Raw genomic sequence first — 14,708 nt, forward strand, 5'->3', positions numbered from 1 at the left:
GAATATGGCATACCTCCCGAGCCATTAACCGGAGAAGAAGTGCTGCATATGGTTGAAAATGGTGACAGAGTTTGTTGGAAGAAGAAATCAATATTCTTTGATCTCGAGTATTGGAAATACCTTCCTGTGAGGCATGCCCTAGATGTTATGCACATTAAGAAGAATGTTTGCGATAGTATTATTGGTACATTGCTGGAGATCCCTGGAAAAAATAAAGATGGGATTGCTGCTCGATTAGATTTATTGAACATGGGGGTCAAAACTGATTTGCAACCCGAGTATGGAGAAAGACGTACTCATTTGCCTCCTGGGCCTTGCAATTTGTCAAGAGCAGAGAAGAGAGAGGTTTGCAATTCTTTCTATGGTATGAAGGTCCCTGAAGGTTATTCTTCAAATATTAAAAATCTTGTATCTTTACAAGATTCAAGACTTCTTGGCCTTAAATCACATGATTGTCATACCTTAATGCAACAATTGCTCCTTGTGGCAATTCGTTCTGTTTTGGAGAAGCCTGCAAGGTATGCAATAACTCGTTTGTGCTTCTTCTTCAATGCTATATGTGCAAAGACTGTTGATGTTTCCAAGCTAGATAAGTTGGAAGAAGATGTAGTAGTTACTCTGTGTTTGCTTGAGAAGTACTTTCCCCCTTCATTCTTTGATATTATGGTTCATCTAGTAGTACATCTTGTCAGAGAAGTTCGTCTATGTGGGCCAGTATATTTTAGGTGGATGTATCCGTTTGAAAGATATATGAAAGTGCTGAAGGGGTATGTTCAGAATCGTACTCGTCCCGAAGGTTGCATTGCTGAGCGGTATATAGCTGAAGAAGCGGTAGAGTTTTGTACTCAGCATTTATCTGATGTTAGTACAGTTGGAATGCCTTCAAGCCAAAAGATGGGACTTTCAAAGCCATTATCAGGTTGCACAGTGAGCGTAGTTGATCAAGACCTGTTGAATCAAGCACATCTATATGTCTTGGAGAATACGGAGGAAGTCCTACCTTATATCGAGTACGTATGAGTTTTATTCTTTAACTTATTGATTTTAAATTATTTCTTATGTTTATCTTCTATATTTGGGACCGTAATGCTTGAATTTTTCGTGTCATGTAGGCAACATATGATCCACATCAAGACTGCTTATCCAAAATTTAGAAAGAGAACAAAGTGGCTGCAGGATAAGCACAATAGCACTTTCATTCAATGGCTACGCTTCAAGGTATATGTTGTTGAATAACATATTTCTCTTTTAATTTTCTTCTTATTTCTATGTTAGATTGAATTAAGATATATGATTAATTTGCAGGTTCAAAGTGAACTTGAGGAAGACAATCATGGCGTATCAGAAAATTTAAGGTGGCTAGCAGCTGGTCCAAACATGGCAGTGCCATTATATAGGAGCTATCTTATTAAAGGTATTAAATTCAATATCAAGGCACAAGATGATGTGCGGACAACTCAAAATAGTGGAGTTTATTTACTTGCACATACCATGCAAGTTGCTAGTGCCAAGGATAAAAACCCAATTCTCTCAAATATGGGTTTCTATGGTGTCATTCAAGAAATTTGGGACCTTGACTACCAAAAGTTTACAATCCCAGTCTTTAGGTGTGATTGGATAGATAGTTCTGGTCTTGTAGTCGACGAACTTGGATTTACCCTTGTAGATTTGAGTAAAATTGGACATAGGAATGACCAATTTGTTTTGGCTTCTCAAGTCAAACAAATATTTTTTGTTGACGACCCGATGCATCGTGGTTGGTCGGTAGTGTTATCAATGCCTAATAGAGAATATAATGATGTTATTGGTGATGAAGTCTTAGGTGATGTGATAATTGAGTGTGAGCCATTTACTAGAGGGATGCCAAATGTTGACACATTTGATGAACTGGTGGGTGAGTTAGGCGGTCAAAATATTCAAGATGGGTGTGAAGATATATGGATTGAATGATGCTTATGTAATTGGCAGTGTATGACATTAATTTTGTAATATATTGTAATGTGATTTCTTCACTTTCTACGTTCAAATAAAACACGACGTTATTGTGAACCAGTTATTCAGCATATTTACCGACGTCTTAAAGCAACGTAACAATGAAGAACCACGACGCTATTGTGAAGCAATTATTCAGGATATCACGTCGGGGAAGGATTAAGAACCACCATGTAATTCAAAATAACACGACTCCAATCCCATAATACCGACGTCTAAAAAACGAGATATATAATCTGAACGTTAAAAAATACGACGTCATCATACATTTTCCACGTCGCAAGTTCTTTTATAAACGAAGAGGAACAAAATGAATTCCGACGGTAATTCATTATAACCGCCGTCTAATATCAATTAAACGACGTTATTTGTAATACGGGCTCTCATCATAATCAACGCCGTCTATATATTCTGTAATACGGCTCTCATTTATTTGGAACCGACGTTGTTTAGAAGTTCAACGTCGTCTATATTAATAAGTGCGTCGTGAGTAATGAATACATATAAATACAACGTCGACTATATAAATGCCAACGACGTTGTTTTGCATTTCAACGTCAACTATATAAATACATACGTCATAAATAATGACACTGACAACTATTTCCACGTCATCTTTTTTAGAAAAATCGAAGTGGAAAATTTATTTCACGACGGTTGTTTGTAAATAAGAGACGTAGTATATTTCAATAACGTCGTCTTCTCATGTATTTAAAGACGTCATATTTTTTCTTGTCATGAAAATTATATTTGACGGCGTAGTGTCTTAGTTGTCGTCGTTGTATGCCTATCTTGCGGCCTTGTTCTTTTAATATGTGTCATATTTTTCCTTTTTAACGACGGTGATTTGTTTGAGTTGGTCGTCTATTCTCATCCTCGATAATTTTTTAGAACTTTAGCAGACTAAACACGTCTGTTTTTATTTTTTTTTCGACGTTGTTTTATTTAACAACGTCTAATATTTATCGTCGTTGTTTGTTTCTGAAAATAGGACGTATAAATTTTGTAATACGACTCTCATATATTTGTAACCGACGTTGTTTCGTTGTTCAACGTCTACTCTATAAATACATACGTCGTAAATAATGACACTGACAACTATTTCCACGTCATCTTTTATAGAAAAATCGAAGTGGAAAATTTATTTTACGACGGTTCTTTTTATATAGGCGACGTAGTAGGTATCAATAATGTCGTCTTCTAATATATTTAAAGACGACATATTTTTTATTGTCGTGAAAATGATATTTAACGGCGTCTTATTTTAATTTTCGTCGTTGTATGTCTATCTTGCGGCCATGTTCTGTTAATATGTGTCATATTTTTCCTTTTTAACGACGGTTTTTTTAGAGAGTTGGTCGTCTATTCTCATCCTCGACTGCTTTTTTAGATCTTTTTGCAGTACAAAGACGTCGTTTTGTATTTGTTGATGACGTTGTATATTGTAACAACGACGGTGATTTAGCGTCGTGGTTTATGAGGGAAAAGATGACGGTGGATTCCACGACCATTGAAAAACCAAATACACGACGGTGATTTACCGTCGTCTTTTTGCTTTTTTGTAGTAGTGCTTATTTTTATCTAGTTGATAAATCATTATATAATTAGGAGATACTTTCCTAATTCTTTACTGTATCTAATTCCTTGTATAGTACATGTAAACTCTTATGTATACCTCCTTATGGAGAAGAATAAAAATAACCTAATACATTCAAACCATATTCATATTTAAGCATGATATCAGAGCAATCGATCATCGGTTGTCTCTAAATTCTCATATTAAATTTTCTTCAAACACAAACCCTAAATCATCATATCAAATTTCTTCAAACACAAACCTTAAATCCCCATATCAAATTTCTTCAAACACAAACCTTAAATCCCCATATCAAATTTCTTCACACCCAAACCCTAAAGCAAATTCCTCATATTTACAATTTCAAATTCAAATCTTCATACCCAAATCCTCATATCCTCTTATCACAAAACCCTAAACACAAATTCTTTCTTTTTTTTTTGTTCTCTTATTCTTAAATCCTTCCGCTGTCATGAATATCGTTTCATCTTCCCAAACTGCTGCCTTCACTTCCTCATCCTCAAAAATTGTCACAACAGGTTCCCACGGTTATGTTTTGCATAGTTCTTTAAAGAAACACATCTGGGTCATTGACATCGGAGCCACTGATCACATGACCTTTGATCCTGGACAACTTACCTCTCATACACCGTCTTCTCAATCGGTGGTATTTAATACCAATGGTACCCCTTCCCCAGTAATTGGGGAGGGTTCACTCTCTCTCTCTCTCTGACTCTCACTTTGGATTATGTGTTGATTGTTCCATTCTTACATCATAATCTTTTGTCTGTTGCCCAAATTACTACGACTTTGAATTGCACCTTTTGGCTTACTCATTATGTTTTTCAGGACATCCTCAGCAGCAAGACGATTGGTTGTGGTACTAAGAGGGGCAAACTCTACTATCTGGACTTGGCCTCTGACAGTGAAGCTAGCCTCAATCAAGCTTACAAAATTGGGGGTACGAGTGTTGAGAAGCAAACTTCCGAAGTATGGTTATGGCATCGACGTCTTGGACATGCGTCGTTTGGATATTTACAGAAGCTATTTCCTTCTTTATTTTCCCAGTTAGATATCTTCAGTTTTACGTGTGACATCTGTGAACTAGCCAAGAGCCATCGTGTTCCTTTTCCCTTAAGTTCCCTTTTCTCTTGTTCATTCTGATGTTTGGGGCCCGGCTAAAATTACCACTCTTGGGGGCGCTAGATGGTTTGTCACGTTTATCGATGATTGCACACGTATGACCTTGGTTTCTCTTCTCCAAACAAAAGCGGAATCAATTCCAAATTTCAACAATTCTATCAAATGGTCGAGACACAATTTCATACTAGAATTCAGGTTCTTTGGTCTGACAATGGCGGAGAATTTCTCAACCATGATCTTAATCAGTTCTTACAAGATCATGGCATCATACATCAACGCTCATGCCCTTACACTCCCCAACATAATGGTGTGGCTGAACGAAAGAATAGACACTTATTGGAAGTGGTTCGTGCCTCTCTCTTTGGTGCCAATATGCCTCTGTCCTTTTGGGGAGAAGCCGTCCTCTCTATAGCATACCTTATCAATCGGATTCCTTCCAGTATCCTCAATTTCCAAACCCCCCCCCCCCCCTTCAAACACTCTACCACTATCTCCAAATACCTCATACTAAAAATCTGGAACCCCGTATCTTTGGCTGTGTGGTCTTCGTCCACTTACATAATCACCAACGCAGCTAATTGGATCCCCGCGCCAAAAAATGTGTTTTCATCGGTTATGCACCTCATCAGAAAGGGTACTGATGTTATCGTCCTCCGAGTCAGAAAGTCTATACTTCTATGGATGTTGTGTTATGGGAATCCGACATATTTTTCAGCCGTCCAGGAGGAGGATCAAAATGCCAAAACTTCTCCAATTTCTGAATTTTTTCCTACAAAAACGTCCCAGACTGAAAACGACCGATGGCCCAGCGAGAATTCTACTCTATGCAAAAGCGACCAGTCGCAAGTGGAAAGCGACCTGTCGCCCCTCGAAAATTCGACTCTGTGCAAAAACGACCGGTCGCCAGAGGACAGAGATCGATCGTCTCCTTGCTGTCAAACTCAGGAGGAGATCATCATTGAGGAGTTTTTGCCCACACAGGAGAATTCTTCAGCTCCAGTACCACACCAATCACCTGCTGAGGACATCATTCAGGTAACATCTTCTCCTGAAACTGATAACATTAATGAAATTTCTCATGATGATTTAATTTCAGAAGGCACAGAGCCTGCATATCAGCTTCCAAAATGAATGAACCGTGGAAAACCTCCAGTTCACTACAAAGCAGATCTTAATGCAAAAGGGAAATATCTCATCAACAATTATGTATCCATCAGCAGACTATTAGAGTCACGAGTACACTTTGTGAAGCAGTTGGCCAACATACCCATTTCCAATAGTGTAACTGAAGTACTAGAAGACTCAAAATGGAAAGAAGCCATGAATGAAGAAATGCGAGCTCTCCAAAAGAATGGCACATGGGAACTCATGCCATTACCTCATGGAAAGAAGACAGTGGGATGTAGGTGGATTTATACTGTGAAACTCAAAGCAAATAGATCCTTTGAAAGATATAAAGCTAGATTGGTGGCGAAAGGGTACACGCAAGGATATGGAATAGACTACTAAGAGACCTTTGCCCCAGTAGCCAAGATTAAAACTATCAGAGCCCTTCTGTCTCTAGCCGCAAATCTCGATTGGCTATTACATCAGTTTCATGTCAAAAATGCTTCTTACATGGAGACTTGGAAGAAGAAGTATATATGGACTTGTCACCAGGATGTAACTTAGCTCGTGACAAGGAGGATCAAGTTTGCAAGCTCAGAAAGTCATTGTATGGGTTAAAGCAATCTCCTAGGGCATGGTTTGACAGATTCAATAAATCCATAAATGTAACACCCCGACTCCAAATTTAACCCATTATTTAAATTATTTAAGTGAAATTACAAATTTACCCTTGAGGTATGGATAATTTGGTCATTTTCTTATCCAAAAGGAGTTTGGGGCAATGACTAGTATTTTTGGGAAGGTCGTACTGAGATGAGTCCGTAGACACACGGTGGGCTCGAATCGGAGTTATAATGAGAGAGATATGGTCAAAAGAAACTCAGTGGCACAATCGTAATTATTTCAAAATGGGATTTTTTATAAAAATCAGATTTCTCTCTCTCTCTCTCTCTCTCCTCTCTCTAGCGCGTGCATCGGCAGTCGGCCACATTTTGGCTAGCCGTTCCCTCATCCGGCCACCGATGACGACGGGGCCGGTACCAAAATGACCAGGGCGTCGTCCTCTTCCAACCCCAGCCAGGTCCCGCCACCAACCTCCGTGGTTTCACTGAAAAATGGAGAAGAAGCGGCCGGTGTCGTCCGAACTTCTCCGTCGTCGATCTCTCTCCTCCGGCCACCGATTCCGACGAGTGAGGTATGGTTTCTCACCTACTATTCATGCTCTAGCTGCCTGTTGGGTAGGATTCGATCGATTCTTAGCGTAGGTAATTCGATTTACGAATTGAAATTTGGCCGATTTTGGGATCGCGATTTCGGCCACTTCCGGTCAGTTTTTGGGTAGGTCCAAGAACAAAAGTGGCTCCAAATACGGTGTTATACCTAGGGTAGGAGTTTAGAGCCGTGATTTTGAGATTTTCCGGCGATGCGTAATCGCTTTGGACACTCAGCGTTGCCGGCGCGTGGGCGAGGGTAGTGAAGTTGCAATTTAATATATGTTAATCTAGGTATTTCTAAGATCGTGTAGGAATTCATGGATTGTGAATCGGAACCCTGCATGTTTCGATTAAATAATTTAAAATTTATGTTTTATATTAACCGTCAGATCGTGCGATCGTGAGCGATCTGACCGTCCAATCTAGACTAAACTTGCAGGACGAGTGTCATATACCTTGTAGAACCCATAGGAACCTTCGGATTGGAATTTGGAGGTCGTGGGCCCGTTTGACCAAGTGTGGGTAGTTTGACCCTTGGTTGACCTTGAGTCTTTCGAGGTAGTTTTACCTTCCTAGAAGGATCATAATGACCCTGATAACAGGTCTTGAGCGTTGTTGAGCTATGTTGACTAAGTTGGGATTTTTAGAGTGTTTATTTGTATTATAGGAAACTTTTAGATACTATTTTAAATAATGATTAATCGTATGGGGAGATTATGTGATAATATGGTGAGGTCGCACGTGGCATAGGTTATCCGGCGTGTTGACAGGCCTCATACATGATGTTGGTAGTACCGTCGTATAGGGAGATTATGTGATAATATAGTGAGGTCCCACGTAGCGTAGGTTATCCGGCGTGTTGACAGACCCCACACATGGTGTTGGTAGTACCGGCGTATGGGGAGATAATGTGAAATACAGAGATATGAATAAAGGTATTGCCTATGTGTGGAATTGGGCTTTAGGAAAGAACTACGTGTGGCTTGATCTCTCAGTGAGGGTGCGTAGGCAGCCCAAGGTTATTAGGTGCAGCCGCGGACATAGATGTGATTGTGTTAGGAGATTAAAACCTCGTATATTTGGATTGGAAAAGTTAAAAGATGCATGCTGAAATTTAGTAGTCATAATTCATATTTCAATTTATCGTTTGCCTTGTTTAAGGCATGAATTGATTTGTTAGCATGCTTGGTAGTTGAGAATTATTGGAAGGCCGAAGGCCGTTTATGTGAATTGCATGAAATTATATTGTGCATGCTGCCAGTTGTGGATATTAAATGTGTTTTTATGCATGTTGCAATTTTGGGCAATGTTCAATTTACAGGGGAGACTGCCAAAATTTCGGCAGAAAGTCTCGTACCCTTATTCTATTTTGGGAAAAATGGGTATAGTTCTAGAAGTGGGCCCAACATCGGGGTGATGTTGGAAATTTCCACAGGATTCGTCTCGGATTTCGGGAAATTCGGGGCGGGTCCTGTTAATAAAGAATTTTAGATATATACAGAGTAATGCATATCACACTTTGTTCTTGAAGCGTGATGGAAGAAGACTTACTGCATTGATTGTTTATGTGGATGACATAGTCGTAACTGGAAATGACACAGGAGAAAAACTGAAATTGCAGAAGTATTTGTCTCAGGAATTTGAGATGAAAGATTTAGGTGATCTGAAGTACTTTCTAGGAATTGAAGTAGTCAGGTCCACAATTGGTATATTTCTGTCTCAAATGAAGTATGTATTAGATATGCTCACTGAAACAGGAATGCTTGGATGCAAACCTGTTGATACACCCATTGAGATGAATCACAAGTTATGTGAAGACATAGATCAAGAACCAACCAATAAGGAACAGTACCAACGCCTTGTTGGAAGGTTGATATATTTAGCTCACACAAGACCAGATATTGCATATGCTGTGAGTGTGGTTAGTCAGTTTATGCATTCACCCAGTGTTTCTCATAGGAATGCAGTTGATCGAATCTTAAGATACTTAAAGTCAGCACTTGAGAAAGGGTTAATGTTCTCCAAAAATAGAGATCTCGAAGTTGGATATACAGATGCTGATTGAGCTGGCTCCGTTACTAACAGACGCTCTACTTCAGGTTACTTCACTTTTGTGGGAGGTAACCTAGTCACTTGGCGAAGTAAGAAACAAAATGTAGTTTCTTTATCTAGTGCTGAAGCAGAGTATCAAGGAATGACTCAAGGAATTTGTGAATTACTATGGATAAGAAGACTATTGACAGAATTGGGGTTCAAGCCAGAAAAGCCAATGAAGTTACATTGTGATAACAAGTCAGCCATCGATATTGCCCATAATCCAGTTCAACATGATCAAACTAAACATGTTGAGGTGGATAGACATTTTATCAAACAAAAACTTGAGAAGAAGATTATCCGTCTACCATTCGTAAAATCAAAAGATTAGTTGGCAGATATCTTAACCAAAGCTGTTTGTGGAAGAGTATTTTATGACTCACTTACCAAGTTGGACATTGGTGACATATATGCACCAACTTGAGGAGGAGTGTTGACGTGAGTCTCCTAATTAATCAAGGAGATTTACTTCATTGATTAATTAAAGGATTTACTTTCCTATTTTTATATAGTTGATAAATCATTGTATAATTAGGAGATACTCTCCTAATTTTTTACTGTATCTAATTCCTTGTATAGCACATGTAAACTCTTATATATACCTCCTTATGGAGAAGAATAAAAATAACTTAATACATTCAAACCATATTCACATTTAAGCATTCACCACATCACTTCATGGTGGGTCTTACTCTTAATTTACCCAGAAGCTGCTCATCTAGTTTAGAAGAATCAAATTATGGGTTGAGAAAGGAATGGAGGATATGCTGACCTTGAGAGGAAATGCGGTGGTGGGACCAGGGCTTGCCGAGGTTGGAGTCACGTGTTAGGACATAATCCCATTTGGGTCTAATACTCTTTCCAGCCCACTTACTATCACCTTAGCATTGCCTTAGTATCATCACCTAGCTATTCCCACACAGAATAACAACTTTGTCCTTTCCCTATTTGCAGGAAGATTTGTTAAAACATTTGCTACAGTAGATCGTAGTGAATTTCATTAATAAACATAAAAAGAGACATATAGTTGGGGGGGAGGGGGTGTAGGTGTGCGTAATGAGCATTACCCTCAAATGTGTATATATATATATATATCTCTCTACAAATACAAAAACTAAAATAAAAACCAAAAGTAAATGCAACCCAATGCGATACAAAACAAAACTATTTAAATATAAAATTTAGCCCTACGAGGCTTAGGATTCTTAAATTCCTAAATTATTGATGCATGGTCGATAGTATTGGCAAACCCTCTTTCAATGTGGAGGATCATACAATGAGCAAGAAATTCATCACATACGGTGTTTCAAAGTTGATTCAATAATTCTCATACATGAGAAAGCTCGTTCCGTTGTTGCTGTATATAGGAACCAAGGAAAACAATGCCGAAAATTATTGATTTCTATCAATTAGGAAATAAGAAAAACAAAATGCCTAGTTCTTTGCAACTGAATACTCAAGCCAAGAGAATTGGCCAAACCACTTTTTATTAAATCAACGTAAGATTATTCCTTCTAAGTGGCTTGGATAATGTTCTAACTCAGGTTGACATGGCCCTAAAAGAATATATGCTCTTCGCACATTATATTGTTCTTTCACCAAATATTTGCATATTAGATGACGTACTCTTGGATCATCGTTCAAAATAGTTGATATTTGTATTAATGATTAACCATCATTCTTTTTCTTAAAAAAAAGACAACAAGGTATGCCTGGCCCACTTAAATTAAACCTATACAAATCTATCAAACATACCATCCCATCCTCCTGTGTAGTTCTTCTCCTCCTCTGCAAAACAGACATAATTGCCAGCAAATCCGCTCAACTTCTTTGCAGCCAACAACTTCTCTTCTTTGCAACAACAAGTATTCTTCTCATTCTCTCCTTTTTAATTATTTTATGCATCTTTAATTTGAATAGAAAATGTTCTAGGGTTTAATTAGGAATGACTTATAATTTGGAGATTTTGTTGAAATTAATTAGGCCTTTGATTTTAGGAATTTTGTTGAGATGTTTGATTTGTTGTTGGTATTGTTGAGATGTTTGATTTGTGTGTTGGTATGTTTGATTAAATGCATTAATTTGTTGTTGGTATTGTTGAGATGTTTGATTTGTGTGTTGGTATTTTTGTTGAAATGTTTGATTAAAATTATTTCTACATATTATTTATTTTATAGGTTATCTTTTATTATGTCGGATCACAATCAGAACCCCAATTAGGTTATAATTTTTTTAACAAAAATTTGTGGTGGGTTGTGAATGACCAGAGGGAGAGCTATTTGCTCCACCATTAGAGATAGAGTGAGAAAATTGGAGTTCAGCAATTGGGTGTGAGGCTTTGGTACTACAAACAACTTCTCTTCGCATGATTGGACAAAACCCCGCATGTTAAAACGATAATTTATTAAAAGTGAGTGACAACAATAATAATTCATCCGGCAGGTGTTTAAAAGGAATAAAAGTCCTTTTAATGCAATGGTTGTACTTAGAGTGTTTGTATCAAACACTAAGACCAAGGAGTGATAGTTCACTCAATCTCAAATTCCTCAAAACTCATGGCCTATAAAAGAGTCATGCCTGTGATTAAAAAAGGGGGAAGGAGCAGAAAAGAGAATAACTGCAGGAAGAAAAGAAAGACAACAAACATACTAGAGAAATCAAAAGTCATCTCAAGGTAAAATCTTAGTTCTATGGCACAGTTTTCTTGTTTGCTCAGGACTCCAGGTTTTCATCAACCCAAGCGTCCCTGGCTATGATGATTTCTATCATCATAAAAATAGTCAGAGATCTCTCTAAGACTTGGCTCCGCTCAAATATTTCCAGTGATGTTTTCAAACAACCAGTCCACAATCAACAGGAGAAATTGTCTTCTATGATGATTTCAATCGTCATATATTCTATTCCAACAAGCAACTCTGATCAAATGCTTTCAAGGATGTGTCCAACCTCCAATTCAACAGCAATTCGTGTGGATTGATTGTCATGGTGGGCAAACCACCAAAAAAATCAAAACTGGTGCACAACTCTCTTGAAAAGGCGTAAAGGAAATCCTAGAGTTCTCTAGGTTCTTCTTACTGTTGCACCATAATAGCCAAAATCGTTCAATGATGTTCGTCATGAGATGGACAGCCAAAAAAATATATATGAAACGAAAGAATCAAAGGTAGGTAATTCATGTAATTATCGAGAAGAAGTTCCAAGCTTTCCCACGACAAGAAGACAATTTGGTTTGTGTTTGATTAAAGCTCACTACCTGGAGATCAACGATATGCAAATTAAAAAGGGAAGAAAGGTTTTGCTCTGAAAAAAGCACCAACCCAAGTTTTTGGGGGATGTTTTGCTCTGTTGAAGATAAAATAACAATTAAAGTAAAGGAAAAAATTATTGGATGTCTTGATTGAATACCACGTGATTTCGACATCCTCTTTTAAAAATCCTAATAGTCTTAATGGAACACCACAAGACTTGTTTAGATTATTTAAAAGTCTTAATTGAATACCAAAATACTTTTTTATCCCAAAATAATTTTTTTAAATCTCAATTGAATACACCCTAATGGACAAACTAAAAAAGAAATAAGCAATCAATTATGTCAATGCCAAACGATAAAAATAGCTTACCTCGTCTGCCGTATTTGCCTTTTCTATTCAATAACAAAGGTTGTAAACACTTCACATACTTCTAGTCAAAACTGTTGGCGTGACTTGTGGATATTGACTTACTTTCCTTACACACTAAGAATTCCTATTATAATTGTAATTGATTTACTTTAATTCCTGATTTCCTACTGCAAATAGATTTAGGAATTTATTATTTACTTGCCCATTCAGGTTTCGTTGTATTATAAATATGACCTCCTACAAGGAGAAGAATACACAGAAAATTCCCACAAACAAATATTCTCTCATAGTTTTCATATTTTAGCATGGTATCAGAGCGGCGATCTTGGAATTGCTGACTCTAGTTTCAAACCCAGAAGTTCTTGTCGAATGTTTTGTCCAGTAGTGGGGAGGGTGTTATGCGGTCTTGTTGCCTACCAATAACACGCAGGCTTCTAGTTTTCTTATTTTCTTATTTTACTTTAGTAAGTCCAACATATGAAGATCCAAAAATGTCAATTATCTTGCTGTGCACACAAAACCATAGATTATTCTTGTAAAAAATTAGACAAATTGAAAACCTTTTAGACATTTAATTGTGTCCTATAAAATCAATGAATACGGTGTTTCAAGAAAGTTTTAAAATTTCAATAATTTAATTGAGTGGTCAAATGATATCGAATTTAAGTGATTTTTTGTAAAATTAATCTTCGAATGAATATTTAAAAAATAAATTATTTGCATAGATGAAATACAATATGGTGGGCTCTACAATACAGATTATAATGGATTGGTCAATCCCTCTCTATCATCAGTTCACATATTTCCTGGAACCAACCATTTTCTGTGTCACTATGCAGCCATCTATAGCTATCTCCGTCATGTGAGTCTTGGGCACCACGTTAGCCTACGTTCCAGGAAAAATCCACATTGACATTTGACTCTCCATTCTTTGACTACACTCCCTGAGTCGTCCACAAACTAATCTCTCTCTCTCTCTCCCTCCACTATATAACGTACAAAATCCTGCATTTCAATACAAAACTCAGACCATTCCAACAAAAACCCCATTTACCAGAATTTCTGAGAGCCCCAACAAAAAGCTTCACAAATTATGGAGCTTTTTGATTCTTCAAAGCACGGTACTCTCTCAGCCTTCTTCTCACACTACTCATCATCATTCATTACGTATCCAGGTACCGATTTTCTTCTCAAACCGGTTTTCATACGTGGGTTTTCTGGCTCATTACACCTAGTTTTGTTATTTGTGTTGCTCGTCTCTTGGGTGTGGAAGAAATTCAAGGTGGGTGATGGAGAAGGTCCAAAACAGAGGTTTGGGAGTATTCAAAGTTGGTATTATAAGCTAACTTTACTCTGTTGTCTTGGTGTTTCTGGGCTCAGTCTTGTTTTTTGTTTATTGAACTACTTCTATTGGCATAGAAACGATTGGACTGAGGAAAAGCTAGTGACCCTTTTTGATTTAGCCATTAGAACACTTGCTTGGGGTGCTCTTTGTGTCTACTTGCATACCCAGTTCTCTAATTCTTCTGAATCAAAGTTTCCAAATTTATTGAGAGTTTGGTGGGGTTCCTACTTTTCTATCTCTTGCTATTCCCTTGTGATAGATATTCTTCTGTACAAGGAACACGTTTCCTTGCCCGTTCAATCTTTTGTTTTTGATGTTGTCTGCGTCATCTCGGGTTTGTTCTTTATATTTGTGGGGTTTTTTGGGAAGAAAGAGGGCAGAAATACCGTTCTTGAGGAACCCCTTTTGAATGGTAATGGTAATGCAGTGTCAAATAATTCCAAAGGGGGTACACCTGTTACCCCTTATTCAAATGCTGGAATTTTCAGCATCCTTACTTTTTCTTGGATGGGTCCTCTAATTGCGGTTGGCAATAAGAAGACATTAGACCTTGAGGATGTTCCTGAACTATACAAGGGTGATATGTAGCTGGGTCCTTTCCAATTTTTAGAAATAAA

The 14,708-nt window shown here is 37.7% G+C and overlaps 1 protein-coding gene across 1 annotated transcript; it reads left to right on the plus strand.

Moving 5' to 3' along the window:
* Nucleotides 1-13,656: 13,656 nt before the first annotated feature.
* On the plus strand, nucleotides 13,657-14,679 carry LOC18784536 (ABC transporter C family member 3). The gene has a single exon (XM_007217852.2). The coding sequence runs from the start codon at nucleotides 13,840-13,842 to the stop codon at nucleotides 14,677-14,679; it is 840 nt and encodes a 279-aa protein (XP_007217914.2). The 5' UTR covers nucleotides 13,657-13,839.
* Nucleotides 14,680-14,708: the final 29 nt, after the last annotated feature.

The sequence above is a fragment of the Prunus persica genome, unplaced genomic scaffold, assembly GCF_000346465.2.
Source record: "Prunus persica cultivar Lovell unplaced genomic scaffold, Prunus_persica_NCBIv2 scaffold_13, whole genome shotgun sequence".
Classification (NCBI taxonomy): domain Eukaryota; kingdom Viridiplantae; phylum Streptophyta; class Magnoliopsida; order Rosales; family Rosaceae; genus Prunus; species Prunus persica.

Coding starts and splice junctions, on each gene's coding strand:
- LOC18784536 (XM_007217852.2), top strand. CDS start 13,840: ATGGAGCTTTTTGATTCTTCAAAGCACGGTACTCTCTCAGCCTTCTTC.